Raw genomic sequence first — 27,975 nt, 5'->3', positions numbered from 1 at the left:
ACTTTGACCATAAATGGACTAGCTTCTCTGGCACGAAGCCAATATCCGACATAGATTGACCCTCCCGGCTCCTCGTACCACTTTACAGCTCCAAATTTTCGGTACCTACTGGGAAATGTAGTTCTGAGGAGGGGGAAGGACTCCGAGAGGCTGCAGAGGGGAGGCACTCCGCACATGCGCAGATGAAGATCAGCCGGGAAAACGCTGGGGACGCTGGGAACGCGTCGGGTGAGCGGGGAGTGGGAGGTCAGAGAGGGGAGGTTTTGAGGTGCGGGCGGTAGCCTCGGAGCGGCCCAAGACTGAAGGTTGCAGGACACAGTTTTTCTTGGGAGGCAGAAGACCCGGGTTCTGGTCCCGGTTTTGCCTAGGACTACCTGAATTTCCGGAGGCTCATTTTCGTAAAGCAGTGAGAAAGTTTCTGTCCTGAGTCCCCCACAGCCTCTGGTTACCTGAGTTGCTTGATGAATTCAGACCCCTGTTGAAATCAAGCATCCGGCTGTGTGCCTCTCCCTGACCGGTAGCGGTGGCCGCAACAATCCTACCCCATCCCCCTAAACGTTGCCTCTGGTTGGGTCCCACTCTGTGGACAGGGGACAGGTTGCTGCTCAGGGACAAGGTTTTGTGGAAGGATCAGGCAACGATTGTCACACCTATGTGCGCCTTTGTACTTAAGGATGGCCCAGCATCCAAATTTTGTAATTCAGAAAGTTTAAATTCCAGCAAGCAGTTGGAAAGTCACACCCCCTTAACGTTGCAGCTTGAGAGGGATCTATTTTTATAGGAGGCCAATTTCCATAGGTCCAGCTATCAGAATGCCTAATACTGGTAGGAGCGACTTCGTAACTTTGAATACTTGCTTGTTTGACAAGAGTTTTTGTTATCTTTCTGATACAGATAGTAACTGTTCCTGTTGAAGCCTTCAGCAGTGCTTGGGGATGTGTAAAGCTGGTCATGCTTCTGCGCTGCTTAGCTCATTTCCACACAGAAGCAGAAGAGCCTTCCTGAGATTGCTGTCATCCTACCTGCTGGCCAAGGTTGATGGATATGTGTTTTTTTGTCATATGCTGTCATGGAGGCAATGCTGAAAGGAAGAGTGAAGGGAGGCAGATGTCAAGGTCCCAGTGAGAAAAGACTAGATCCTGGGATACTGCAACCGCGGGGTCGCTGCCTTCCCCTCTAAATTATACTGAGCTAGATGTCCAGCCCAAGAGCCAGGAGGTATCCCTCTTCTTAATGGTAATAATCAGTATGTCCTGACAAAGGTATCAGGTTGTTTGGGTATTTATTTATTTATTTTTGAGCAAAGGTTGTTCAAGCTGGCCTTGAACTATGTAGTCCAGGCTGGCCTTGAACTTTCAGTGATCCTCCTGCCTCAGTTTCCTGAGCACTGTGATTATAAATGTGCGACACCATGCCCTGATATTTTGTTTTTTGGTACTGGGGATCAAACTCAGGACCTTGCACTTTCGAGGTGGGCACGGCACCACTGCGCTAAATCCCCGGCCCTGTTTTTTTGGTTTTTGAAACAAGTCTCTCAATGCAGTTGAACTCACTGTGTACCCCAGACTGGCCTAGGACTCACAGCGATCCTCCTGGCTTAGCGTCTTGAGTACTAGGATTACAGGCTTGTACCACTATCCCTGGCAGCCAGTTCTTAGAGAATCTATATTCCCACAGATAGGTCACCTTCTTTGTCACCTGTGTCTGTGAAGCATGATTGTCAGTTGCATGTGAGTCTGTCCAATCACAATCCAGATCTTTTATGAGATAGGCATCCACGATTCCCAGTTCCCCATGGTAAAGTATCTAACCCTTGTCCAGCCCTTTTCCTGAGGCAGCAACCTGAGATGAAAGACTCAGAATTGGGGCTGGGGGTATAGCTCAGTGGTAGAATGTTTGCTTAGCATGCATGAGGACCTGGGTTTAATCCCCAGCATCAAAAAACAAAGGCAAAATCACACACTTAGAATTGGTCAGACTGGCCAAGTAGCTGCCACATATATAATATTGACAAGCTAGGCATGGTGGCACATACCTATAATCCCAGCACTCTGGGAGCCTGAGGCAGGAGGATCATAAATTCAAGCCCAGCCTTGGCCATGTAGCAACTTAGCAAAGGTCTGTCTCAAAATGAAAGGACTGTGGCCTGGTGCTATAGCTCAGTGTCACCTTGCCTGCCTGGCAAGTGCAAGGTCTTGAGTTTGATCCCTGGTAACAAATAAAGGGCTGAGAGTGGAGCTCAGTGTGAAGGCCTTGGTTCAATCCCCAACAACAACACCACCAAAAAAAAAAGGGCAAAACTGCAAAAGGTTAAAATGTTGTGTTGAATTTTGAGTTTCTGCTATCCGAGGAACCCAACTTGTGTTTGGAACCTAAGCAAAACCTGAGCTCTTCTGTTAAGTGTACCCACCAGTGTTGCAGTTATTTAGCTTCACCCCTTTGATAAGCTGGCCAGGGTCCTAGTGCTGTTGTCCCCAGAAACAGAACCTACAGCTTAGGGTAGTGCTGCTGGCTTTGGACAACGACTGCCCAGCCACCAGACTCCTGCACAGTCCCTTGCCATCAGTGGCATGGGTAATAAGACATAGGCATCTGGCCAAGACAGCTTGTTTATTCAGAATGAATTCACTGCTGCTTAAAGATTTTAAAAGTCATTTTTTTCTTAAAGGTATAGCTGAATGATGAAACCAGTTTTCTTTCTCTTTTTCTTTTTCCAGAGCTGAGGCTCCAAAGTCTTCGGGGACTTCTTTGAGTACTCCTAGGAACCTGCTACACCCTGGTGATGGCACACAGGGACTGTTTTCTTACTCTTGGTCTGAATGACTGCCAGGGAGGAAGGCAGAGGTAGAGCAGTTGGATCCTCAGCTCTCCTCATAGCTTCAGATCTCAGACTTATTCAACCCCTTTCTGACCCCAGGACAAAGCTCACTTGAACAAATGATTCTGAGTCATGAATGAAAAATCTTGCTCTTTGCATAATGAGAAAGGATTAAGAGAAGGACAGGTAAGCACTCCTATTTGGGTAGTGGCTTGGGATGTATCATTATAATAAGGCAAAAAGGGCCGGGGACTTAGCTCAGTGGTGCCGCCACCTGCCTTGCAAGCGCAAGGTCCTGAGTTCGATCCCCAGTACCAAAAAAAAAAAGTAATAATAATAAGGCAAAAAATATATCAAGAGAATGTGGAATTTTAGAAATATGTTTGGAAAACTCTCATTATAGCTTTTGGTTCTATAAAGGAGATTCTGGGCTGGGAGTGTAGTGGTCTGGGGGCAGACTACTTGCCTAGCATGTGTAAGGCCCTGGGTTCAATCCCCAGCACCACAGAAAAGAAAAGGAGATTCTGTTCGCCAATAGTCCTGCAATAATGACCCTATAATTGTAAGCATGTCATTTGCAAATGGATGAGCATGTCTGTTAGATAAATTACTAGAATGTAGTTGTCCAATATCTGGAAAACATGTCTGACCTTGTCAAGTATGATCAAGATGCAGAGATGGGAACAGAGTACTCTCCGGTGTGTTGTAACCCTTGACACTCTATACACCATAGTGTTTTATCACACTTTTTGGTCTTTGAAAGCCGGGTACCTGAAACATTATCTCAGTTTCTACATTTAGCTCAGCTACATTTGGCATTCTCTCATGAGTGAGATTGTTTAAGAATAATGGGCCAGGGATTTAGCTCAGTGGTTCTGCCGCCTGCCCTGCAAGCGCAAGGACCCAAGTTTGATCCCCGGTACCAAAAAAAAAAAAAAAAAGAAAGAATATTGTGTGTTTCCATTTGTGTAAATTGCCCATATCCTTTGGCCATTTTTGTACTAGCTTTACTTTAGGAGGTTTGTTTGTGGTGTTTGCATTGTTTTTGTTTGATCTTTATTGAGACAGGGTCTTGCTATATAGTTCAGGCTGGCCTTGAACTCACCATGTAGCTCAGGCTGGCCTCAAACTCATGACAGCCCTCCTGCCTCCGCCTCCCAAGTGCTGGGATTACAGGCATGCAACACCATGCCCAGCTATTTGTTTTTTAACTTACTTATTTGTAGAATTTTTCTTTTTACATATTAAGAAAACTAGCCTTGTATCTGTAATATGAGCTGCAAAGAGTTGGTCATGTTTTTCTTCTCATTGTTTTGCCACATTTTATTTTTAACACTAGTAGGTGAAAGGTGTGGTTAAGCAAAAAAGCCAGGGGAAATGGCTCACTGAACTTAACTTACTCAGAGTCCTGAGATTTTTTTTTTTTTTTTTTTTTGGTACCGGGGATTGAACTCGGGTCCTTAGCTTGCGAGGCAGGCAGTGGAACCACTGAGCTAAATCCCCGGCCCCTGAGATCTTTTAATAGTGCTAAAAAAATCTATAAGTTTTTTTTTTTGGGTACTGGGGATCGAACTCAGGACTTTGCATTGGGATGCAGGTGTCTGTAAGCTTTTTGAGATAATATTAACTAAGTTTTTGGAGTTTTTCTCTTTCATTTCTTTTTCTTTTTTTCTGTGTGTCTGCATGGGTGCGTGTGTGTGTGTGTGTGTGTGGTGCTGCTGATTAAACCCAGGGCCTTACACTTGTTAGGCAAGTGCTCTACACTGAGCTCTATCGCCAGCATGCAGTTTTTCTTCAGACCGTATTAAACTGAGGTTTTTCTGCACAGTAATTCTTGCAGCTGATTTCTCTGGAATTCATTCTTTTGTGATTCTGGGAAAAGGGGCAGCCTGTAAACTGTGGTCTGGGGAATTGGAATGTGCCTGAGAGGTTGACTCTGGTCTGTCTTACAGGTTGAAAGAGTGTCTGCTGGGTGTTCTCCATCACATGACAAGAACAACAGTGCTCTCGCAGCCTTCAGAGGAATCCCTGTACATATATCACCCACACTGCAGCACCTCCTGCTAATACAAGCTCCTGTTTCATGCTACTGTGGGGTTCCAGGCACTGTGCTAGGCCCTGGGGACACGGGAGGGCATAGACTCTACTTCCAGGAGCTCACACTTCTGGAGAGGGGTTGTGGGGCTCACATGTGCCACACACCTCTGTTTTGTAATTGCCGCAGTGAAGCAGAGTGTATGACGTAGCAGGAATACCAAAGGCACACCACAGTCTCATATGGGTGGTGTGGATTTTTGTTTATTTACTATCATGGCGATCATACACTTATCCCTCACATTACACAGCTTCTCTGTCATAGTTGAAGTTTTCCATGTCCCTCCTTTATGATTGATTTTAGGCTGGGGATTTAGCTCAGTGGCACTGTGCCTGCCTCGAAAGCGCAAGGTCCTGAGTTCTATCCCCAGTACCAAAAAAAAAAAGACAAAAAGACTGACTTTAGGGTGGGGAGTCTAGCTCTGTGATACTGTGCATGCTTAGCACATGGATTCAATTCCCAGCACCAAAATCAAAACAAACAAAATAATCGACTTTATTTTTTTTTGTTTTTGTTTTTTGTAGTTAGGCTGGTTTTGCCCCCCCCCCCCCCCCGCCCCAACCAGGGCTCGAAGTCAGCCTTACACTTTCAAGGCAGGGGTGGCGATGTTGAGCTAAAGCCCCTGCAGGCTGGTTTTGGACTCACTGTATAGCCCAGGCTGGTCTCAAACACATGGCCATCCTTCTGCCTCAGCCTCCTGATTGCTGGGATTACAGGGATTGACCCCCCCTAAAACATTGATTTTACTCAGCCCACCAGGGTAGACCAGACCCATTTGGCCTCCAGATTCAAGGATATTCAGTACAGGGTGGGTGGGAAGTACTGGGGGGTGCCAGACTTGACCCTCTCTGAAGGTCACCTTCCCCCTACCCCCAGATCTCGCAGCTGAAGAACCACAGCATTCTCCGGTCCCTGACTGCAGAAGCAAATGGATGGGAGCCAAGTGGTAAGGACCCCTCCAGGACCCTAGGAGTCTGGGTGGGACCTACTCTTCATCTGAATTTCCCTTGCTCTTTGTCCTGAATTTTGTAGTTTTTCTTTTTCTTTTTGTCTTTTTGAAAACCATTTGTTAGCATTTTGTCCTGTGGTTTCAAGCCACCAGGACACAGGCCCCCCCAACACCCTTAATCTTCTCCTCAGCTCTTCTGCTGAAGAATTTGGCCTTCATGATGACAGGTTGCTTTGGGAGTTTTCCTTTCCCAAGAACTTTGTAGTAGCCCAATAACACTACATCAATGATGGGAGCTACTCCAGTCTTGTTTTTGGCAGCATTTACTAGTGTCTGCTCACTGACTAATGTCCACAATTTATCAAGGTTGAGAGCTGGGTAGAAGCTCTGGTTTCTTTTTAAGTGGTAATGCCTCATACCAACCTTCCCAAAGTAACCTGGGTGATATTTGTCAAAGTTCATCCTGTGGTGATGCATGCCACCAGCATTACCCTGGCCTTCTGGGTGCTTCTGGTGCTTGCCAGTGCAGCCGTGGGTGTGGCTCACATGGCCCCAAAGTTTCCAGGTCTTCCTCAGTCTGGATGACATGTTGGCCAAGATGAAATTTTGATGATTTTTGTAGATTTATCATTCCTCAAGGAAAATTAGAATCAATGCTGGATCAGGGGTCAGTTTCTCTGCCAACAGTTTATGGTGTGCTTCTGGGTAAGCCATATAATCTTGAGGTCTGCAGTGGAAATAATAATACCTCTCTTTTTTGGGGAAGGGTGGCTGAGACAGGGTCTTGCTATGTAATCCAGGCTGGCCTTGAACTTACTAAGTAGCCCAGGCTGGCCTCAAGCTCGTGGCAGTCCTGCCTTAGCCTCCTGAGTACCACCATGCCTGGCAGTAATACCTCTCTTATCCTCTAAGAGATACTCACTGCCTGCCTTGCAAGTGCAAGGTCCCCAGTTCGATCTCCAGTACCAAAAAAACCCCCCAAAAAACAAAACAAAAAAAACGTAGAGCTCTAAGAGATACTATGAAAATGAGGCAGTATAGCCAGGCATAGTGGTAGACATCTACACTCCCAGTGCTGTGGGAGGCTGAGGCAGAAGGATCTTAGGTCAGGCTCAGGCTCGATTTAGCAAGATCCTGTCTCAAAATAAAAAAATATAGAGAAGGTTTGGGATATAGCTCAATGTGAAGGCCCTAGGTTCAATCTGAACTACCACAAAAAGAAGAGAAAGGAGAGGAGGGAGGGAGGAAGGCAGGCAGGAAGGAAATGATGCGGTATATGTGAAAAGGCTTTGGAAAGATATCCTGCTTTATCTGGTTTACAAAGCCCTTTGCTGTACAATATTTTTTTAGTTGTGTTTGTTTGTTTGTGTTTTGTTTTGTTTTGGTACCAGGGATCAAACTCCAGTCCTTGCACTTGCGAGGCAGGCTGCGCAACCACTGAGCTAAATCCCCAGCCCTGTATTTTGTTTTTTGAGACAGGTTCTTACTGTGTCATCCAGGCTGTTCTTGAACATGCAGGCATCTTGCCTCAGCCTCCTATGTGCTGGGGTTACATGTGTCTGCCAGCATAGTTCAGCCCCATACTGTACTTAAAGCTCATTCCACTTGCTAATTTATTATGGAGAAAGACGCTCATAATTCAGAAGCACCTGTTCTGGAGTCAGATACCTCCAGTTTAAATTCTGACTCTCTCACCTACATGGCTTTGAGAAAATTACTTCATTTTTCTAATCCTTTCCTCAATTGTTTGTTTTTGGGGGGTTTTTTTGGTACTGGGGATTGAACTCAGAACCTTGTGCTTTCGAGGCAGGTAGCAGAACCACTGAGGCAAATCCCAAGCCCTCCTTTCCTCAATTATAAGATAGGGAGGGGCTAGGAGTATAGCTCAGTGGTAAAGCACTTGCGTGGCACACTAGAGATCAAAGCCAAAGCTTTGATCTCTAGCACTGCAAAATACAAGTAAATTTTAGAAACAGATTATATCAGAACACCTATGATAGGAACTTTGTAAGGATTAAATGTAAGGGCCCGGGAGGTAGCTCAGTGATGCCACACCTGGTCCTGAGTTCAATCCCCAGGACTTCAAAAAAAAAAAGAAAAAGGATTAAATGTAGATGAAGTGCTTTACACAAAATATAAATTGTAGTTAGTGCTTATTGTTATCTTTCAATCTTATATACTGAAAACATAATCTCCAGAAATACTGAAGTTTTATAAATATTCAAATGTAGAAAAATTAATTGGACATCAGTTTTTCTTTCTTTCTCTTTTTTTCTCTTTCTGTAGTGCTGGTGATTAACCTGGCCCTCAAACATGCTAGGTACTGTTCTGCCACTGAGCCACATCCCCAGCCCTACAAAGTCTTTTTTATTGGAATTTTATCTCTACCACATGGTGGCCAAACCAGCACTGATAAACTAATAACTCTTTTTTTTGGTACCTGGAATTGAACTTGAGTCCTTGAGCTTGCGCAGCAGGTGGCGAGACCACTGAGCTAAATCCCCGGCCTGATAAACTAATAACTCTTATCATAAATGGCAAGTACTTTATATTTTAATACAACTAGCATATTTGTGCCAGCTCTTTTAGTCATATTAAATAATTATACTTTTTTGGGGATTGTTCTTAGCTAATTTAAATTAGTAGGCTGATTAAATCACCATTGCTCTTTAGTTTATAAACAGAAGCAATGCAGAAGAAAGGAGATATTTAAAAAGGAAAAAAAGGGCTATTTTATCATGGGCTGTGTTAATTGTCCTGAAGTTTCGTCCCCTACCCTGTGCTCCTCTGTGGGTCAGAGAAGGTAGTCTTTGTGATAGGATCACTTTCAGGGTGGGAGGGTTGTTCCAAGAGAACAGGAATAGCTCTCACCTGGTTCGAGTGTTTGTCTCCAGTTTTTGATCACCAGCTTGATACCCTTAGCTGAGACCTTGTACTTTGTACTGACCAGTGCATGTGACAGCAGAGTCCCACCCTGCACCTGCCTCTCTCACTTTGATCAAATTGAGTGTGGGTGAGGGAGTGTTGGCTGAAAGATTGATCTGATTGCTTGTAGATGGGCATCAGAAGGTTGAGGCATCAGTGAAACTGTATGTAGGTGAGGACTGAAGGTAGGGAGATCAGACATTCAGGACCTGGGCCCATCTCACTGCTCCCCCTGTCCTCTGCCCTGCTGGCCCTGAGCCCACAGTGGTGGCAGTCATAATAGCTGACCTTTATTGAGGCCTGACCTTTGGCCTACATACTCTCCTAGGAGGCTGGAGAATTGCCTCATCTGTGCAGCAGCTCCATGAGAAGTCCCAGTTGATTAAGTAACTTGTCCAAAGAAATCCAGCTAGTTTTTATGGAAACTTTGTACAAACCTTTACACACAGTTTGTCCAGTGTGCTTTCAGCAACTCTCCTCTACTGTTTCCCCACCACTTTTTCTTCCTCATTTTCCATTGATGTTTGGTAGCATTTTAACCTGTAAGCATATGCTCTGTCTTAGTCCATTTCTCATTGCTGTAACAAAATGCCCAAGGTTTGGTAACTTTATAAAGAAAAGAGGTTTGTTTGGACTCACAGTTGTGTTCCAAGGTCTTGGGGGTGCCTCGGTGATGGGTTGTTGGTGTCAGAGCCCCATGGTAGTGCAGGGCATCACATGGCAAGAAACAGGGAGCACATGCATGTCTCCTCTGGTGTCTCTTCTTGTGAAGTCACCAGTGTGTAGTCATGGGAGAGCCACCTGAGTGACCCTTTCTAACCCTAACCATCTCCCAAGGGCCCCAACTCTAAACACCATTGTCCTCGCCAGGTAGTTTCCTGTCATGTGATGGCCTCAGCCAAAATTGTGAGGCAGAGAGGGGCTGTTCTGGCCTACTTTACTATTGTAGCTGGAGAGATCCTTTTGTTTTGTTTTGTTTTTGGAACTGGAGATTGAACCCAGGACCTTCACACTGAGCACATCCCCAAGCTAGCTATGTATGTGTGTGTGTACGTATTTATGTATGTATTGGCTTTTTGTGACAGGGTCTCACTGTGTTGCCCAGGCTGGCCACGATCTCATGACTATTCTCCTGCCTCAGCTTCCCGAGTGCTGACGTTATAGGCATACACCACTACACCCTAGCTAGATCCTCATTTTGGTAATGAAGTCTCCATGTTTCACATTGTCTGTTGATGCCCTGTATAATAAATCGGAAAAGTTAGTGACAGAAGACGCCACTGGTCATTTCGGCTACAGGGTAATAGCTGTGATTTGGAGAAATGAACTGTGTGGTAGCTACAGAGAGCCTATCCTGCTGCTTCTTTCCTCTCACTTTTTCCTCCTCTTACTTTGCTTTCATTCATTTGTTCATTCATCACTTGTTTGTTGAGCGCCTGCTGTGCATCAGCCACTGGGCTGGGCTCTGGAGAGCCTGCCCTGTGCGGCTCACTATGTAGTGGGAGAGACAGGTGAGCCCTGCAGTAAGCTCAGGATGTCAGCACCTCACACAGCAGTGGCTCCAGCCCATACTGAAGCAGCTGAGAAGGTACCTGGGTGAGGGAGATGCTGGATCTGACAGGGATGAGGAGGAGCTGCTCTGGCAGGCTCGGGACTGAGGCCCAGCAGGCTGTGGGAGGCTCCAAGGTGGGAGAGGCCAGAGCACTCTGAGGATGTCAGCTTCTTGGCAGCCTAGAATTGTGCAGGGACTTCGGCCCCATGCTGTCTGGTGTGGGTCTGACCATGAGGGTTAGGGAGAATCCCTGGAGTTTGGAAGAGCAGGTGGGGGCATCAGCTCTGCCCTTTCAGAAGGTCACTCTGGCTTCCATGTGAAGAGTAGTGGGGAGGTGACAAGATCCAAGGCAGGGGGCCAAGGCTGGAATCTGTGATAGTGGCCCAGACACACCTAGGTCTCACAGGGTCTCCTTCTCGCCCCATTGCAGCTGTAAGCCCAGAGGTGCTCAGAGCCCAAGAAGAATGGGAAGCTGTGGACACCATCCAGCCAGACGCAGGTAACTGTCGGAGTGGTGCTGTCACTACGAGGCGCAGCTGCTGCAAAGGCACTGTTCCCACATGTGGCCAATTCGTCCATGAGTTGAGCATTAGGAGACGGAATTCTTCAGTGTTCTCATTTTACCTGTGTGACCTAAGGTCTCTTTCCCCAATCCAAAGACGATGACATCTGTCTGCAGAGGAAATGGGAATGAGTGCCACAGGGAAGGGAGGCCGTCCCTGCCCATCTTCTACCCAGCCCTGAGGGAACACAGAGTTCCTCCTCAGGGTCCCTTGGTCAAAGTTAGCCTCTTTAGGTGACAGGGTGGACAGAAGGAAAGAGGCAGGAAGCCTGGGTCCCTGCATATGCCTGGTCAGGTTGTTCACTGAACAAGCAAGGTCCTGGAGAGGGGGGCTAAAGGCATCCACTGGAGGGCCCTGAAGGCTGGGTACAAGCTGTCTCGAGAACTCTCCTGACAGGTTTGGATACAGCTATGGGCGGGCGGAACCTGGATCTGGATCGGGCCTGAGCCCACTGAGCTTCAGGGAGATGTTACGGTGAACAGTGTCCTTGTCCGGCATCGCCTGTGTTGCTGATGAGAAGTTCGTTCCCTTTAGGCTATGGAAAGGTGGGGGATCCTGTACAGGCACAAGAAGGCACAGTAGAAATTAGGAAGGGCACCCAACAAATCAGTGGCATGCTCCTACGTGGGTTCCTCCTCCAAGCAGTGACTTGCTCCCTCTGAGATGAGTGGGGTTAGGTGGAGCCTAGCAGGACAGGTCTGTGCCCTACTCATTGCACAGGGCAGCCAGCAAGACTCCACATAGCATAGTCCAAGAAGAGTCAGCAGGCGGGGAATGCCAGCTCCTTGAAAGAGAATGGGTTGTACCTGTAGGTATCTGCCCTTCTGCTGGAAGCCTTGGAGGTGGCAGCCAGGAGGCCCTCAGTAACTGTCTGGTGGTAGAATGGCTACTGTCACAAGCCCTCAGGTGTCCTCCCCTTTGCCCCAGGGAGCCAGGCCAGCTCAGACCAGCCTGGGCAGCTCATCTCCTTCACTGAGGCCCTGCAGCATTTCCAGACTCTGGACCTCTCCTCCTTCAAGGTACAGCAGTGGGGAGGTTTGGGGTCTTGAGCAAATTCCTTTCTCCCACTAGGGTAGGACACTGGGCAAGCAAGATGGAAGCTTCCAGTTGAGGACCCAGCCTGACTTGAGAAATCTTGGGGCACAGTATCACAAGTGACCAAGGACTCATGATTTGTGCAGGGCCCTAGTAGCCTTGGGGGAACTGTGCCCCAGGAACCATATGGCCTTATCATTTGGGAACCCGTATAGCCCCTCTCCTGCTCTTCCTTCGCAGGGTAGCTCTTGGTGGAGAGGAGGCAAACTATCCAGAGAGCTGGGTGATTCATGGCCAGTGGATGAAAATTCCCTCAAAGAACCAGGGACCATTTGGGAATTTAAGAACTAGGTGATGAATGAATCTTCGTGAGAATAAAAGCTGGGGAGCTCTTTCCGACACCTTGAGTGATCAGTGACCAGTAGGAAATTTACAGGAAAGAGATTTCAGATCTTCAACCTAAAACCTGATGTAGGCAGGAGAGGCTGAAGACAGAAATGGAGTTGCTTGAGCCCGGGGATTTAGCTCAGTGGCGCCACGCCTGCCTCGCAAGTGCAAGGTCGAGTTCCATCCCTGGTACCAAAAAAAAAAAAAGAAAGAAATGGAGTTGATTGATGTGATCCAGAGAGCCAGAAGCTACCAAAATCGGAACATTCTAAGGGCAGAAGCTGTGGGCCTGCCCGTGAGAGGCCAGCACGGCCTAGTTGGGAAGGTGCTGGTCATGGCCCGAGGCTGTAGCTCCTCTCAGAGGTGTCTCTGCAAGAATCCCACTAAGCTCCCTTCCCCAATTGCCTTCCCACCGGAAGTTGAGAGGGGTGCTAGATTGTGTAATTCAGGGATTCAGAGAGCAGAGATGACATAGAAAGTGTTGAGGCAGCCCTACTGGGCGTCTTGGCCTGGCTTTCTTCTGGCCACACTATGTGTGTGTCCCAGGCTGTGCATCTGTGCCCTACTTGGCAATTAGTGGCACAGCCAGTTCTGGAAAAGCCCAAAGGACTGAATGCAGAGAACTGGTTGATGGTGCCTACACCTGGGGCATCTCTTTCTCCTTGCAAAGAACCTGGGAGCTGGAAGAGCCCATGTCTGAGGACCCAGAAGGTGCCTCACAGTTGTTGCCCCTTTCCCTGGCCCTGAGAACAGCCACTTAGCTGGGAGAAGTGAACGAAATCTGAGACCAGTGGTAAGATGGTTAAGGCAGGTGAACCCAGCACTCTGCCCATTGTGCCAACTTCCTCCCCAGAAGAGAATCCAGCCAACTGTTCGAAGGACTGGGCTTGCCGCCCTCCGGCACTGCCTCTTTGGGCCGCCAAAGCTCCACCAGGGCCTTCGGGAAGAGAGGGACTTGATCCTGACCATTGCTCAGTGTGAGTGCATGGGATGCCACAGAGCAGGCACTGCATGTGGTCAGGAGGAGCGGCCACCTGCCCGCCAAGGCTGAGGCTGAGCTGGGCCTTTGCATGCACCATGCTGGTGGGTGAGAATGGGAGCAGAGAACAGGGTGTCCGAGCTCCACCCAGTCCTCCCCTGAGGTTTGGTTGGGTGGGGTGTGGGTGTGTTTTGGGGCAGGTGGCCTGGATAGCCAAGACCCAGTGCATGGCCGAGTCCTCCAGACCATCTACAGGAAGCTGACGGGATCCAGGTTTGACTGCGCCCTCCACGGAGACCACTGGGAGGACCTGGGCTTCCAGGGTAAGAGAGAGAAGCAGATTGCCTTCCTTCCAATGTCAGGACTAGAGTGAGAGGCCACAGCATCCTGTCCCAGCCACACCAGCAGCACGAGGAGGGCCATCTGGGGGAGGCAGATGCAAAGGCTCAAGGTGTGGCACACTTGCAGCATTTGAAAAGTAACAAGGACGGTGGCCCATGCCTGTAATCCCTTGGGAGGCTGAGGCAGGAGGATCACTGGGAATTTAAGGCCAGTCTGAACTATATAAGGAGAACCTGTTACGCAAAAAAAGAGAAAGAATGAAAGATAGCAAGGAATGTGACTGATGGGGACAGGAGAGTGACAGGAAGAAAGATCATGCAAGCTGTCGTAAAATGTTTACAGGAGATGGAAGACACTGAAGTGATAAAACTGGGAATCTGATTTGCTTAGGATTTTTCCTCTTTTTTATGGAAAAAAGTTGTTTTTTTTTTTTGGTATCGGGGATCAAACTCGGGTCCTTGCACTTGCGCAGCAGGCGGCGAAACCACTGAGCTAAATCCCCAGCCCAGAAAAAAGTTTATTTTTAAAAATTGAAACAAAATAATTTCCCTTGTTTTTGGAGTTTGTACTTTTTTTCCCCAAAACCATATCAAGTTACATGTGTGTAGAAAGGGAACTCTTTTTGATTTGTTTTTTTGATTTTTTTTTTTTTTTTAAGACAGGGTCTTACTATGTAGTTTAGGCTGGGCTTGAACTCACTATGTAGCCCAGGCTGATCTCAAACTCATGGCAATCCTCCTGCCTCATCCTCCCAAGTGCTGGGATTAGTTATGTGCCACCATGCCTGGCTAGAGAGGAAACTCATAATTGAAAAGGAAATTTTATATACTCATAGTTTGTTAATAGTGCCAGTTGTTCAAGCCCCTGTTGTCTTCCTCATCTGTAATGTGTCTTTGCTATGTCTTCTCAGTGCATTGTCCTCTCTGTATATAATGTTACAATCTTTGTTCTGACCATCAGACCTAATTTTAAAAACTGGAGGAAGGGCTGGAGATGTAGCTCAGTGGTAGAGCACCTCCCTCACCTGCCTGAAGCACTGGGGGCCATCCCTAGTACTGCAAAAACAAAAGCCAACCTCTGAAGGAGAAGGAGAAGGAGAGTCTGATGTGTTCACCCGTTCGTTCACTCTGCATTGTTCTTCCTTCCTGACGTTCCAAAACTCCCTCTTTTATCGCATTCTTTCCATTGCAAGCACTTCCTTTAGCTGTTCTTAGTCTGCTGGAGACAAATTCCCATAGGTTTCCTTCATCTGACAGTGTCTTGATTTCCCCTTCTCTCAGAGGTTCTCTGAATATAGAGTTCATCCAGGTTTTTTCTTTCCGCACTTGAAAATGTGTTGCTTCCTCAGGCCTCTATAGTTCCTCAAGAGAAATCTGCTTTCCTGTGAATGGTCCATCCCTTATACATAAGGAGCTGTTTTTCTATCTCTGCTTTCAAGGTCTTTCACTGGTCTTCAGTTTTCAGGACTTTGTAGTGTGGTATGGTATGGGTCTCTTCAGGTGGATCTCAGCTCAGCTGCTGCAGTCTTTCGGTTTGTGTCTTTTGCTAAATTTGAGCAATTTCAAGCCATGCTTACTTTTTTTAAAAAAAAATTTTATTTTATCCCATCCCCCCTTAAGCCCCCTCCCCTCCCTATGTACAAAAGCTTTGTTTCCTTTTTTTCCTTCTATTTTCACTTTTTTTGTCCTTTCCTTCCTTCCCCCCTCCCTGTTCCCCTTCCCATATGAACACTTTCTTTCTTTTTTTTTTTTTCATTTGAACACTTACTTTCCATTTGCCAATATCCATTATACATTTCAGTCCTTATTTCCACTTTCGGTTTCTCATACCAGAGAAACAATGTGATATTTAAACATGTGTCTAATTTATTTCACTTAAGAGTATGGTCTCAAGGTGCATCCATTTAGCTATAAATGTCTGAAGCTCATCCTTCTTTATGGCAGAGCAGTCTTCAAAGTAAGCTTGAAGACATCTTCAGCCCCACACTTTCTCCTCTCTTTTGGGACTCAGATGATGCAAAAGCTAGGTCTTAGTTCATTGTTTAGTCTTTGTTGAAGCCTCATAGAACTGTGAGGCTCTGTTCCATCTGGTTTTGTTTGCTTTGCCTGTTTTTTCTTTCCCTTTTATTCAAATTGGATAATTTCTATTGTTCTATCTTCACATTCACAGATTCCTCTTTTTTTTTCTTTTTTTTTTTTTTTTTTGAGATAAGGCCTCCCTTTGTGTTGAGGCTGGCCTCGAACTCATGGCAATCCTCCTGCCTCTGCCTCCCAAGTGCTGGGATCACAGGCGTGTGCCACCACTCCTGGCCACAGATTCCTCTTTTATCTCCGTTCTCCTATTGAGCCCATCCTGTGTGTGTGTGTGTGTGTGTGTGTGTGTGTGTGCATGCGCGCGTGTGTGTTTATTTGTTGGTGTGTTTTTGAGACAGGGTCTCACAGTATAGTTCAGGCTACCCTTTGAACTCACTGTGTAGCTCAGGCTGGCCTCAAACTCATGGCAATCCTGTTGTCCCACCTCCTGAGTGCTAGGATTATAGTCTTGTACCACCACGCCAAGCCTTGTGTGTTTTTAGATTTAGTTACCATATGTTCAGTTCTAAGGTTTCTAATTGATTCTTCCTTATGTTTGCTATTTTTTTACTGAGACTAGTTTTTTTTCAAAGTGGGGCCGGAGGTGTGGCTCAGCGGTAGATCTCATGCTCAGCATCTAGGGTGGTAATGAATACCTGTAATCCTACCTATTTGGGAGGCTGAGGCAGGAGGATCACAAATTTGAGGCCAGCTTGGGCAACTTAGAGAGAAACTGTCTCAAAATTTAAGATATAAAATTAAATGAATGGCTGGGGATGTAGCTCAGTGATAGAGCACTTGCCTAGCATGTGAGCCCCTAGTTTCAATCCCCAGCTCTACAAATATAAATAAATAAATAAATAAACAAACTGTATAGATATAATTTATTATTTAAATACATGTATATATATTCACTGATAATTGCTTATTAAAGGGATTTCATAACTGGTGTAGTAATTTTCTACTATTGCTGTAACAAATTTCTACAAACTTAATGGCTTAATACGATACAAATTTATTATCTTCTAGTTCTGTGGGTCAGAAGTCTGACAAGGATTCACTAGAGAAGATCAAGGGTGTCTGCAGTGCTGCATTCCTTTTTGGAGGCTCTAGGAAAAATCCATTTCCTTGCCTTTTGCAGCTTCCAGAAGGCCTCCTGCCTTTCTCTGTCTTCAAATCTGGAACAGTGTCTCTGCTCCTCAGTCCATCCTCATGTCTCTCGCTCTGGCTCTGTGCTTCTGCCTCTCTCTTCTGTTTCTGTGAACCCTTCTTATTATAAGGGCCACCCAGATAACCCAGTATAATCTCCCTTTCTGCTGATTAGCAACCTTAATTTTACCTTCAATCTTAATCGCCTTTGCAGTGCAGCATAGTCATAGGTTCTGGGGATTCAGGAGTGGATATATTTGGAAGTGGGACATTATCCTGTCTATCATAGTTACTTTAAAATCATGTCAGGAGCTGGGACTGTGCTTGCATGGCATGTGAAAGGCCCTGGATTTGATCCCTAGTACCACAAAAATAAAATAAAATAATAAAATCTTTGTCAGACAGTTCCAAAATCTGTATTATCTCAGTATTGGTATCTGTTTATTGCCTTTCCTCATTCAACCTGAGATTACCTTGGTTCTTGCTATAGCACATGGTTTTCAGTTGTATCTTGGACACTTGGAGTATGATGTTATGAGACTGTGGATCTTACTTCTATCCTCCATATTAGCGACATTTTCTGATAGCATGCCAGCAGAGGAACGAGGGTGTCACTTCCCTGGATGTTCCACTTGACCTCTGCTGGCCTGGCTCACCTCTTGGCCTGGGTCCCTCGCTACAGTCAGGCCAGAGTAGAGCTCGGGCCCCTACCTGGCCTCTGCTAAGGAGGAGTGGGAGGAGACCAGGACTCTCTTGTTTGGCTGCAGTAGGGTGGATGTTATCTGAAGTGTTCTGTCTTACTAGGCCACTCCTTTCCTGCCACTTTGGCTAGAGAAAGAGGATTTTTTCTTGGTACCTTTCTGATCTGCTCTTAGTCTGTTTTCAGTTGCTGTAACAAAATATCTGAGACTGAGTAATATATAAATAGAAGTTTGTTGGGCTGGGGATGTAGCTCAGTGGCACCGTGCCTGCCTGGCAAGTGCAAGGTCCTGAATTTGATCCCCGGTACAGAAAAAAAAAAAAAGGTTTGTTCAGCTCATGGTTCTGGAAGCCCAAGAGCATGGCACAGCATCTGCTCACATCTCCTCAGGGCCTCTTACTGCAGCATAAAATGAGGGAGGACACCTCAGGGCAAGATGGGGTGACATGTGTCAGCTCAGGTCTCCCTTCTCAGTATAATGCTGCCAAACCCAGCCTGGCATGGTAGCATGCCTGTAATATCAGGAGGCTGAGGCAGGAGTATCACCATGAGTTTGAGGCCAGTCTGAACCACATAGAGAGTCCCTGTCTCAAAAAAAACAAAATAAAACCGTATTACCCCTAGTACATGTTGAAGGCCATGCCCTATGGCCTGCTCTAATCCTGATCACCCCCCAAAGGTCCCACTGCTAAATACCGTCAGCCTGCAGATTTGGGAATTGAGTTTCCAATACACGGAATTTAGGGCCCACACTCAAGCTTCTGCTTGCCCCCTTTGGCATTTCTGGGTCACCACCTCCTGCAGGACTCAGGTGGGATGTTTCAGGCAGAAGCCCAGGAAGCTCTCCTAGTGTCATTTCTTGTCTTTCAAGGTCTCTAGCCAATCTGTCTTCTCTCCACCTTCCAGAGGCTTCTGGATACACTTGGTGGGAAGAATAGGGAGAAATGTATACTTCCTCTTTTCCCAGGGCCACCAGGACAGCCTTTTGTTTGTTTTGTTTTGGTTTTTTGAGACAGGGTCTCACTATGTAGTTCAGGGTGGTCTTGAACTCACTATGTAGCCCAGGCTGGCCTCAAACTCACAGTGATCCTCCTGCCTCAGCTTCCTGTGTGGGATTACAGGCATGCACCACCACGCCCAGCCCCATTGGCCTTTTTTTGTAAAGGACCACAGTGGTTGTCGTGTGGAGAGATGACTGCTGAGGACCGAGGGTGCAGTGAGAACACTGCTACTGAAGGCTGCCCTGGGGTGCTGGGGGCAGGCTCCTGTAGTCCCACAGTGCCAGCCACAGGAGCGTGTCAGGAAGTGGACCTGTGTGTCTCATGCTCTTCTGGCCCATCCTGCCGCCAGTGTCAGGGCAGCTTGGTACACCAGTCCCTGAGCTCAGAGGAGCAGGACTTGGGAAGCCTGGTTCACCAGCATACCTGGGGCATCCGTTACAGGAGCGAATCCAGCCACGGACCTGAGAGGGGCGGGCTTCCTCGCTCTCCTGCACCTGCTGTACCTGGTGATGGACTCAAAGACCTTGTTGCTGGCCCAGGAGATTTTCTGCCTGTCTCGTCACCATATCCAGGTGGGCTTCGGAGGGAAGCAGAGGAGAGGGTATGGTGTTTGAGCCTGGCAGACAGGAGGACCTCACAGCTCGACATCTCCCGTTGCTGAGGGCACTTGGGACGGTGGAGGCAAACCAGGAAGGGGCTTCCCTGTCAGCCTGGCCTGTGCTGGGACCTGAGCTACACCTCCAATAGCTGTGGCCTCAGCTGGCTAGAGCCCTGGTATCCCCACCTGCAGATGGAAGTCATGAGATTTTAGGTGGCTCATTGGAAAAATCAAATGGAATAATGTGCAAGCACTAGGCGCATGGTGAGGCTGCTCCTTCCCCTCCCTGCTCTCCCATGACATCCTTGCATGGTGTTGGAAGGTTCTCCTGACCTTGAAGGGGAGAACTGGCCTTCAGGTGACCTGGGGACTTACTGATGGGCCAGAGCGGCCTTGGTGGCCTCTTCCTTTCTTTTTTAGTTTTGGTACCGGGGAATGAACTCGGGTCCTTGTGCTTGTGCAGCAGTCAGTGAAACCACTGAGCTAAATCCCCAGCCCTTTTTTTTTTTTGGTACCATGGATTGAACTCAGGACCTTGCACTTGCAAGGCAAGTGCTGGAACCACTGAGCTAAATCCCTGGGCCTGGCCTCTTGCTTTCTATCCAGCCCTACCTTCTCAGGAGAGAGCTGATGGTTTTCCCAAGGAGTAAAGGGTAGTGGCCAGCTGACCTGCTTCCTTCCATGTGTCCATCTGGATTCATTGGACCTGGAGTTCATTCACTTGCTGAGTGAAGACGGACTCAGCATGCCCCATGCCAGCTACTTAGGGCTCTCGGGGTCCAACAGCGCACAACCCTGACTGGATCCTCTAGCAGAGACACAGCACAGAAGCTTCCTTTGGCTTTACAGGAAGTAGATATTGACCTGTTGGTTATAGAGGATGTTAGGAGGTGTAAGCGTGAGGGGAAAGGGCATGCAGGAAGGCCAGGAGAAGAGGTGGGGAGGGGGTGATGGTATTTTTGGGGCATCCGCAGAGCCCCCGTAAGACATGAACCAAGACGAGACAGGCCTTGGAGGACATAGGCTGTTGGCCAAACTGCCTTTGGGGGAGAACATTCTAAGGCAGAGGGAGAAGCCAGAGCAAAGGAAGGGTATCCAGCCCATGCCAGGAATGGTAGGGATGGCAGCAGGAATGGAAAGAACACAGAGTGCACAGTAGAGGCCATGGAGCAGCCAGCAGGATGACAACAGCCTTGCAGGCCACAAGAAGGACTATGGGTTGACACTGAGTGAAAAGGGGAGCCACTGCTTCCTTTTTTTTTTTCAATACTGGGAATCGAATCCAGGCCCTTTGCACTGAACTGCATTTTATTTATTTATTTGTTTGTTTGTTTGTTTATTTATTGAGATAACAGTCTTGCTAAATCACTATTTGCCCAGGTTGGACTTGAAGTTCCAGTCTTCCTGCCTCAGCCTCCCAGAGTGCTGGGATTACAGATCTGTACCATCAAGCCCAGCTCAGCTCACAATTTTTCTTTTCAGTCCTGGGGACCTAACCAGGGCCTCCTGTGTGCTAGGCAAACTCTCTACCACTGAACTACATCCCTATCCCTTTTTGTGTTATTTTGAGAGGGTCTTGCTAAGTTACTCAGGCTGGCCTCAAACTTGCAATCCTCCTGCCTCAGCCTCCCTGGTAGCTGGGATTTCAGATGTGTGCCACCTTGCCAGGGAGGGCTCTCCTTATTATTCAAATTCGAGATGACTGGTTTGGACCAGTATTTTCAGAGGCAGTGATGAGAAGTGGTCAGATTCTGGCTGTCAAGTCTTGCATGTGCAAGCTTAAGAGAATAGAGCCAGCATGTTTTTCCGATGGAGTAGATATGAATTGGGGACAAGGAAAGAAGTTAATGATTTTTTAGTCTGAGCAACTGGAGTTGGCATCAGTTGGTAAGAAAGAGCAAGTTTGAGGTTCAGTTCTGTCATGTGTTTAGAGGTCTTCAGATGTGTAAGTGGAGAGGTCAGTAAGCAGTTAGATCTGTGAGTATGAAACTAGGGGAAAGTTCTGGGCTAGAGATTAAAATTATGGAACTGCCAGCACATGCGACTCTGAGGATGCTGTCCCCAGGCCAGCAGCATCAGCCCCTGGGAGCAGCTTGTTAGAAATGCATATCTGGCCAGGAGTGGTGGTGCATGCCTGTAATCCTGCCTTCCAGGGAGGCTGAGGCATGAGGACTGCAAGTTCGAGGCCAGTCTGGGGAACTTGGTGAGACCCTGTCTCAAACTAAAAAATTAAAAAGGGCCAGGGATCTCAGATGTGTGGAAGGAAGGAAGGGAGGAGACACATCCTGCAGCCCCTCTCCAAACCTCCCAAATCAGAAACCCACCAGTGGGCTGGAGTCATGTTGTCGTCAGGCCTGCATGGACTTCTGGGAGCCTCTGACACAGATCTGCCATGAAGTCTTGGCCTGGAGGGAGGTTTCCAGGCCATGAGTGCAGACTGAGCAGCTCCAGCACTAAATGGCAGAGATGGGAAGGAAAGTAAGAGGCACGTGTGTGTGTGTGTGTGTGTGTGTGTGTGTGTGTTCAGGTGAGGGAGGGGTATGCTGTCAGAATTACCTTGATGGGAACATTTTCAGTGGGTGTTAGAGACACAGGCGCTGCTGTAGATTGAGCGCAAGAGGGGATGGGAAGGATTAGAGATAGTAAATCTGAACAACTTTTTCAAAGAACCTTTTTGCAAAAGAGAGCTAAAAAACAGGGTGGTATTGGGAAAGGATATTTTTTAGTAATTTCAAACGTGCAGAACCATTGCAAGTGGGCAGTATCATTGGAGAACGGGAAAATGAGAGCTGGTGACTCATATGGAGGAGTGGGGAGAGTGGTCTGGCCCCCAGCCCCGGGACAGGAGGGCAGGCAGAAGAGCCCGTCAGTGCTCAGCAGTGCCACCTGGAAATGTGCCTGCAGAAAGCAGGTCCTTAGATGAGCTGAGCACTTATGTATAGGGACATTGCTGGGAGTGGCAGCACTGTTGTGCCAGGAGTGATGCACATTGAGCTCTGCCACATGCCAGGGCCACGGTGGAATGACTTTGGGAGTAGGGGAAAGGTGAAAGGTGGGGACAGACAGTGACCCAGAGCCTCATGGGCGTGGCCTGCAGGAACCTGCTGACTGGGAGTCTGGGGGAGGGGCTTGCTGTGACCTGGTGAAGGGGCACAGAGAATAAAGGAGACTGGGCCTGGTGCATCAGAGAGTAGAGAGTAAGCGGGGCAGGAAAGCTGAGTGTTGAACGAAGGAAGTGGGTGTGGTGGGACCCACTGACTTCTAACTGTGGGGTCCGATTGTCTTGGAGAGGCATAGCCTTTGACCAAGGCAGTTTAAATTTTTTTGTGTGTACTGCTGGGTATAAAACCCAGGATGCTTCTCCACTGAGCCACAGCCCCTCTACCACCTCTTTTTTTTTTTCCAGACAGTCTCATTGAGTTGTCCAGAGTGGCATCAGACTTGTGATCTTCCTGCCTCAGTCTCCTAAGGAGCTGGGGTTACAGGCATATGCACAAGGTCCAGCTTAACTTTTTTTTTTTTTTTTTGGTACTGGGGATTAAATCCAAGGCCTTCACACTGAGCTACATTCCCAGCCTTTTTAAATTTTTTATTTTGAGACCAAATCCCTCTAAATCACTAGATTTAGTCTAGGCAACACTTTTTAGTGTTTTTTTTTGTTGTTTTGTTTTTGGTACCGGGGATCGAACTTGGGTCCTTGTGCTTGCGCAGCAGGCGGTGAAACCACTGAGCTAAATCCCCAGCCCTAGGCAACACTTTTTAGGACTGAGGAAAATGCTGAAGAAAAGAGACATTTCACTCTGAAATCCAGTTTTTCACTGCTTTTTAAGCAGGCTTTGTAAGAATGTTTCTGGGAGTGGATGAACACTAAGTTTAGATGCTCCTTTATGTGGCTACCTATTCCTGCTCCCATATTTATTTTTATACTGAAAGAAGAGGAGGGGCAATATCATGCCAGGATAGATGATACAAAGGGACGGACAGATAAGGCATAAATGCTATTGACTGCACTATCCCTCTCCAGCCAGAAGGAGCAGGTGAATGTCTATAAACACTGCTTGGCCTGCAGTCAGGCTGAGAAGTCTGCATATGTGATCCTGATGAATGTTCACAGGGAGTGGCATGGACAATGAGGTGATAGGTAATGTAAACTGTAGACAATAGAGCTTGTGTCATAGTTTTTGCTAATGATTAGTGACTCTACCCTGTGTGGAGCTTGGGTCTGGTCCCAAGACCCTCCCTCGGGTGGGGTGCTGGGCTGGGAGGACTCAGGATGCTGCATATCGTGATTCACACAGCTTCAAGTTAGCACAGTGCAAGCAGAGTCAGCAAGGGACGCTGTGCTCAGGAAGCCAGGTGCTAATGTGTGAGCAGCCTCTCCTGTGGAAGTCATCAGCCGTGCATTTATGCTACTGTTTGTCATGGTGTGATGCTGCCCCTTCTGAGTTCTGTCTAGAAAGAAGGCACTGTACGGAAAGCACAGTATAGTATTTCTCCAGCATCAAATTGGGTGCCACATACAAAGCGTTGCCAGTTAGGGAAGCTCACTGGGGACTCGGTGCCCAAGGTTTCCCTGGGACGCATCATTCAGGCACCATCTCCCTAGCATGGACCCAAGTTCCAAAATCGGGGAAAGCAGGTGTTCAGCATAAAACTTGTTCACAAGCAGTTCAGGAACAGTGAGCCACCCTTATCTCAGAATCCAAGTTCTCAGGCCAGGGGTGTGGTGCACCCCTGTAATTCTGGCACTCTAGGAGGCTGAGGCAGGAGGATCTCGAGTTTGAGCCCATCCTGAGGGACTTAAGGGATCAGGATGTTCAAGGACTGGAAAACTAGCTTGGGGCTGTGGACCCAGGCTGTGGAGCAGAGAACTTCAGGTGGACTTGAGGAACAGAGAACTTGAAAGCAGAAAACTTCAGGTGGAACTTGAGGTGGACTGAGGAGTCCACCTCATCTTCCTCATCTGTAAGAGGGTAGGACATTTATTGGGAAAACTAAGAATGAGCACCAAGATATTGGCTGCTGCCCGCACAGCCATGATCATCTTCAGGTCTTATCATGCTGCTGATGACAGAAAGCACAGGGAGAGCTGGCCAGCCGCTGACCTGCTCCCCCCTCCCTTCCAGCAATTCCCTTTCTGCCTGATGTCTGTGAATATCACACGCATGGCCATCCAGGCCTTGAGGGAGGAGTGCCTCTCCAGGTGAGTCCCAGCCCTGCCTCATTCTCTGCTGCTCTGTTCCTCCCCTGCTGGTCCCCAGGTTGTGTCTCGGCCCATCTCTCCTCCTGCTCCTGACCCAGGTTTGAGGCTGTCTAGGCCATGGTGGGGCCTCCTGGGCTGGGGCTGGCTTCCCTGGGGACTGGGGGCGGGGAGGGAGGGCACTCGGGTTCAGCCTTTGTGGCCCGTAGGGAATGTAACCGACAGCAGGTGGTCATCCCAGTGGTGAACAGCTTCTATGTTGCCACTTTCCTCCGCCTCGCGCACATCTGGAGGACCCAGCAGAAGACCATCTCCGACGCAAGTTTTGTCCTCAAAGGTGCGTTCAGCCTCCGAGCACCTGTGTCCCAGGCCCAGAGACCGCAGTTCCTGCTCCTGGCCGCTGTCCATCAGCTCACCCCCTGCAGCTTGCCGGTCCCTCTCCTCTCCCTTTCTGGCTGTGCACCTGTGTCGAGCATTATTTGCTGATCACCTACCTGGGTGGGCTCTTCAGAGTTGAGATTGGCCCAGATGGGGTGTGGTGTGGTCCCTGGGCTCCCCTGGCTCCTCTGCCTCCCCTCTGGTGCTCTCTTCATCTTTGGTGATGCTTGTGCCTTTGTTGCCCCACAGTAGTGGTTGGGGGCCTCACTGGAGCTGCTGGGCTTGAGGCCCTGGCTACTGGGCTGTCCAAAGCTCCTTAAGCCTTGCTCCCCATCCTGTGTTCCAGACTTGGAAGTGTGGGCCAAGAAGAACCCCCGGCAGTTGCTGAAGACCCTGGAGATGTACCTGGCGCGGGTGTCAAAGGGACAGGTCTCTTTGCTGAGGCCACAGAAGTCCCCTCCCACCAGGGACCTCAGCTTCACAGGCGTGTGTGACCTGCAACCTCACGCATTCGAAGGCTCAGGCCTGATCTGACCGACCCCAGGACCCAAGCGCTGGTCCACTGGTGCTTCAGGAGGGTGCGTGGCAAACCATGTCCCACACACCCTGACAAGTTGGTCCCTTCCTGCCTCAACAGCTGAGACGAGGACACTGGGCTTGGCTGGAGAAATAACCCCCGCGCATGTGCAGTCGGGCCTGAGCCCTTCACACAGGCTGCTTCTAGAGCAGGGATTGTCTTGCTACTGAGTGACTCCAGTATCCCGTCCCATCCCCCAGCAGGGCCCCAGCTCCAGGGATCTTAGAGGAAGTGGATGGGTTGCAAGATGGGGCTGCCCTGTCTGGACACTTGCACAGCCCACCTGGAAGGAGATTTCCCAAGTAGAAGCAGCCACGATCCCGACTTCCCAGCAATACTCAGGCTTCAGCTGTGGTTGGAATTTGAAGGGGAAAAGGTAACAACAGCTGCGGCCAGCAGGGGGCAGCACAGACCTGGGAAGCCGCTGGCCTTTCCGCTGGATGCTGGCCCCACCTCTTCTCCCCTAGTCCCTGCGAGGTTTAGATGTGGATATGAGCTCTGGGTTAGGTGACCCCACTGCTGCCCCATCCCAGCCCCTCATATCTTCGGCTCCTCCTGTGGAGGCTGCCTGGTCCCTGAGGATGTTTTCCGCCTGGTTGAGGGAAGGAGGAATTTGACTGCAACCAGCAATTTTAGAATAAAAGAATTGCTATAATGTGAGTGTCCAAAGTGTTGTCTTTTGTCCTAGTTATCCGGTTATCAGCCCCTGCTTACGTTCCCAGGAGGGCCGAGGTGGCCCTGGCTCTTGGCTGGTGAGTCCATGCTGGGTTTTCCCACCTGGCTTCTGGGCACACTGGGCTTTGTCTGCTGTCCTCCTCACTGGGGCCGAGGGTGACAAATGGTCACCCTAGTGCACAAGGGAACGCCCTGACTCCTGTCTGCAGGGTGCATGCGTCTGGTCACAGCCCCTGCAGGTTACTTCCTGTCGTCTCTGCCAGATATGAACCAAGGCTTTGTGGCCCTGGCTTACTCCCTCCTGAATCCTCGCTGAGCAGCAGAGATGGGCGGCACCTAAGCATGGTGGGCCAAAGGCCCATGAGAAACCTGCAGCGCAGCTCCAGTCCTGCGCGGTGCCAGGTTGGGGACAGCATCCCCTTCTCTTGTTTCCCTGCTCTGAGCCTACAAGCTTCACTCAGCTGAGCCAACTGTGTGTGCATGGTGGGGACACATGGGCCTCTGTGGGGCAGCGGTGGCCCGAGTGACACTTTCTACACGAGAGTGCTCATGGCTTCAGAACGGCGTCAGCAGTGACACAGTTGTGGTTCTGCTGAGAGACTGGGTGTGGAAGGCAGGGGACAGACTCTTTCAAAGTAGATGAAAAAGCAGAAGCTGAGGCAGGAGGGTCACAAGTTGAGACTCCAGTCTGGAAAACTCAACAATTTAGCCGAAATAGAAAATTCAAAAAGGGATGGGGATTTGGCTCAAGTACATAGGCCCCCAGGACCAAAAAAATCCTAATCTGTATTTTTCTTGGGAAAAAGCCTGGGCTTTCCATGGGAAACTTAAGATACCCCATAAATCTAAAAATGTAAGATTGACCACATCATTTACTCTGTCCCCTTTTAAAATCCACCTGGGGAACCTGATCCTGCGCAGACTGAGGTGGGTGCCTGGGGTCTTCATGAAGAGGATAGGGAGGGAGATGTACAGCGAGCTGACTTTTCTTTTTTTTTTTTGGTACCAGGGATCAAACTCAGGTCCTTGCACTTGCTCAGCAGGTGGTGAAACCACTGAGCTAAATCCCCAGCCCCAAAAGCTGACTTTTCTATGCTTCTTGGCACAAACTCAGCAAGAGCCTAAACCAAGAGCATGAGCTGGGGGCAGATGGGGAAAAGTAGCTCACTAGGCTCGGAGGCAGTGAGGGCTGGACCTGGGCTACTCTCGCCTGGCGCTTTTCCTGTACCCCAAAGTGGCCCTGGCCCATCAGTCAGACACAACACAGTGTCTGTGAGGAACAGGCAGACCTCGGGACAGCTGTCAAAAAAGTCCCTTTGCATTTTTGGGGGGAGGGGGGTGCTAGGAATCAAATCCAGGATATCATGTAGGTGTAATTGAAAACAGGTATTTAAATTTTTAAAAATTTATTACTGTGAAAGACACAGTACCATTAATCCCCTTCAAAATCCCCCTTGCTTTGATCACACTTTCTGAAGCACTTTGTTTTTTCTGAGACAGGGTCTTACTGTAGCCCAAACTGACCTTGACCTTGAGGTGATCCTCCTGCCTCAGCCTCCACAGTGCCAGGATTACAGATGTGTGCCACCATACCCAGCTCTCTGAAGCAGTTCTTCAAATCCTCTTTTGTGCCTTTGCAATGTGGATTAAAAATATAGTGAATGCTGCTGCCAAGCACCATCCAATGGAAAAGAAGCCTTGTAAAAATATACATTGTTTCGCCACACAGGCACAAGGACCCGAGTTGGATCCCCAGTACCAATTAATTTATATATATATTTTATTATATATAATATATATTATATTATATATATATTATATAATATATATTATATATATGGTGTCCTTGCCTCCTTTATTTACTAGATCTGGCCCTGTGTGACTTCTGGCTCCTCCTCCAAGTCAAAATGACCATAAAAAGTAAATGTTTTAGGGCCAGGGATTTAGCTCAGTGGTTCTACCGCCTGCCTCGAAAGTTCA

General features: G+C 48.4%; 2 protein-coding genes and 1 pseudogene across 8 annotated transcripts in view; 1 reads left to right on the top strand and 2 right to left on the bottom strand.

Moving 5' to 3' along the window:
* The first annotated feature begins 86 nt into the window (after positions 1 to 86).
* Elmod3 (ELMO domain containing 3) lies at positions 87 to 25,975 on the top strand. Of its 6 annotated transcripts, none has more exons than XM_021258237.2 (13): positions 87 to 228; positions 895 to 1,034; positions 2,718 to 3,004; positions 4,771 to 4,848; positions 5,790 to 5,859; positions 10,770 to 10,838; positions 11,830 to 11,921; positions 13,178 to 13,301; positions 13,504 to 13,626; positions 19,009 to 19,139; positions 24,292 to 24,368; positions 24,659 to 24,702; positions 25,090 to 25,975. In XM_021258237.2, the coding sequence occupies exons 3-13, from the start codon at positions 2,951 to 2,953 to the stop codon at positions 25,275 to 25,277; spliced, it is 1,050 nt and encodes a 349-aa protein (XP_021113896.1). In that variant the 5' UTR covers positions 87 to 228; positions 895 to 1,034; positions 2,718 to 2,950; the 3' UTR covers positions 25,278 to 25,975. The 6 variants fall into 6 exon arrangements, with proteins under 6 accessions (XP_021113896.1, XP_004844678.1, XP_021113895.1 ...); XM_004844621.4 differs by having other exon boundaries at positions 24,575 to 24,702; XM_021258235.2 differs by having other exon boundaries at positions 227 to 406; positions 24,575 to 24,702.
* Positions 5,853 to 10,774, bottom strand: LOC147829798 (large ribosomal subunit protein uL15 pseudogene; annotated as a pseudogene).
* Capg (capping actin protein, gelsolin like) overlaps positions 17,160 to 27,975 on the bottom strand; it is a 50,911-nt gene continuing 40,095 nt past the window's right edge. Inside the window, exon 9 of one of the 2 annotated variants that reach the window (XM_087204319.1) lies at positions 17,160 to 20,029. In XM_087204319.1, coding sequence (XP_087060445.1) covers positions 20,009 to 20,029 — 21 coding nt within the window. In that variant the 3' untranslated portion in view covers positions 17,160 to 20,008. Of the gene's footprint in view, positions 20,030 to 23,637; positions 27,628 to 27,975 lie in introns of those variants that run through there. The other variant, XM_021258232.2, reaches the window with a different exon arrangement.

The sequence above is a fragment of the Heterocephalus glaber genome, unplaced genomic scaffold (genome assembly GCF_053883595.1).
Source record: "Heterocephalus glaber isolate CG9 unplaced genomic scaffold, H.glaber_assembly_v1.0 deba00000470, whole genome shotgun sequence".
Classification (NCBI taxonomy): domain Eukaryota; kingdom Metazoa; phylum Chordata; class Mammalia; order Rodentia; family Bathyergidae; genus Heterocephalus; species Heterocephalus glaber.
Note: the sequence above shows the minus strand (reverse complement) of the source record. Positions and strands in the feature narration are given on the sequence as shown.

Excerpts from the sequence above, each read along its gene's own strand:
- Elmod3 (XM_004844621.4), top strand. The coding sequence starts at position 2,951 with ATGAATGAAAAATCTTGCTCTTTGCATAATGAGAAAGGATTAAGAGAA. Across the intron at positions 4,849-5,789 it reads CAGCCTTCAGAGGAATCCCT|ATCTCGCAGCTGAAGAACCA; the intron begins GTACATATATCA and ends CCCTACCCCCAG. Across the intron at positions 13,627-19,008 it reads GGAGGACCTGGGCTTCCAGG|GAGCGAATCCAGCCACGGAC; the intron begins GTAAGAGAGAGA and ends CATCCGTTACAG.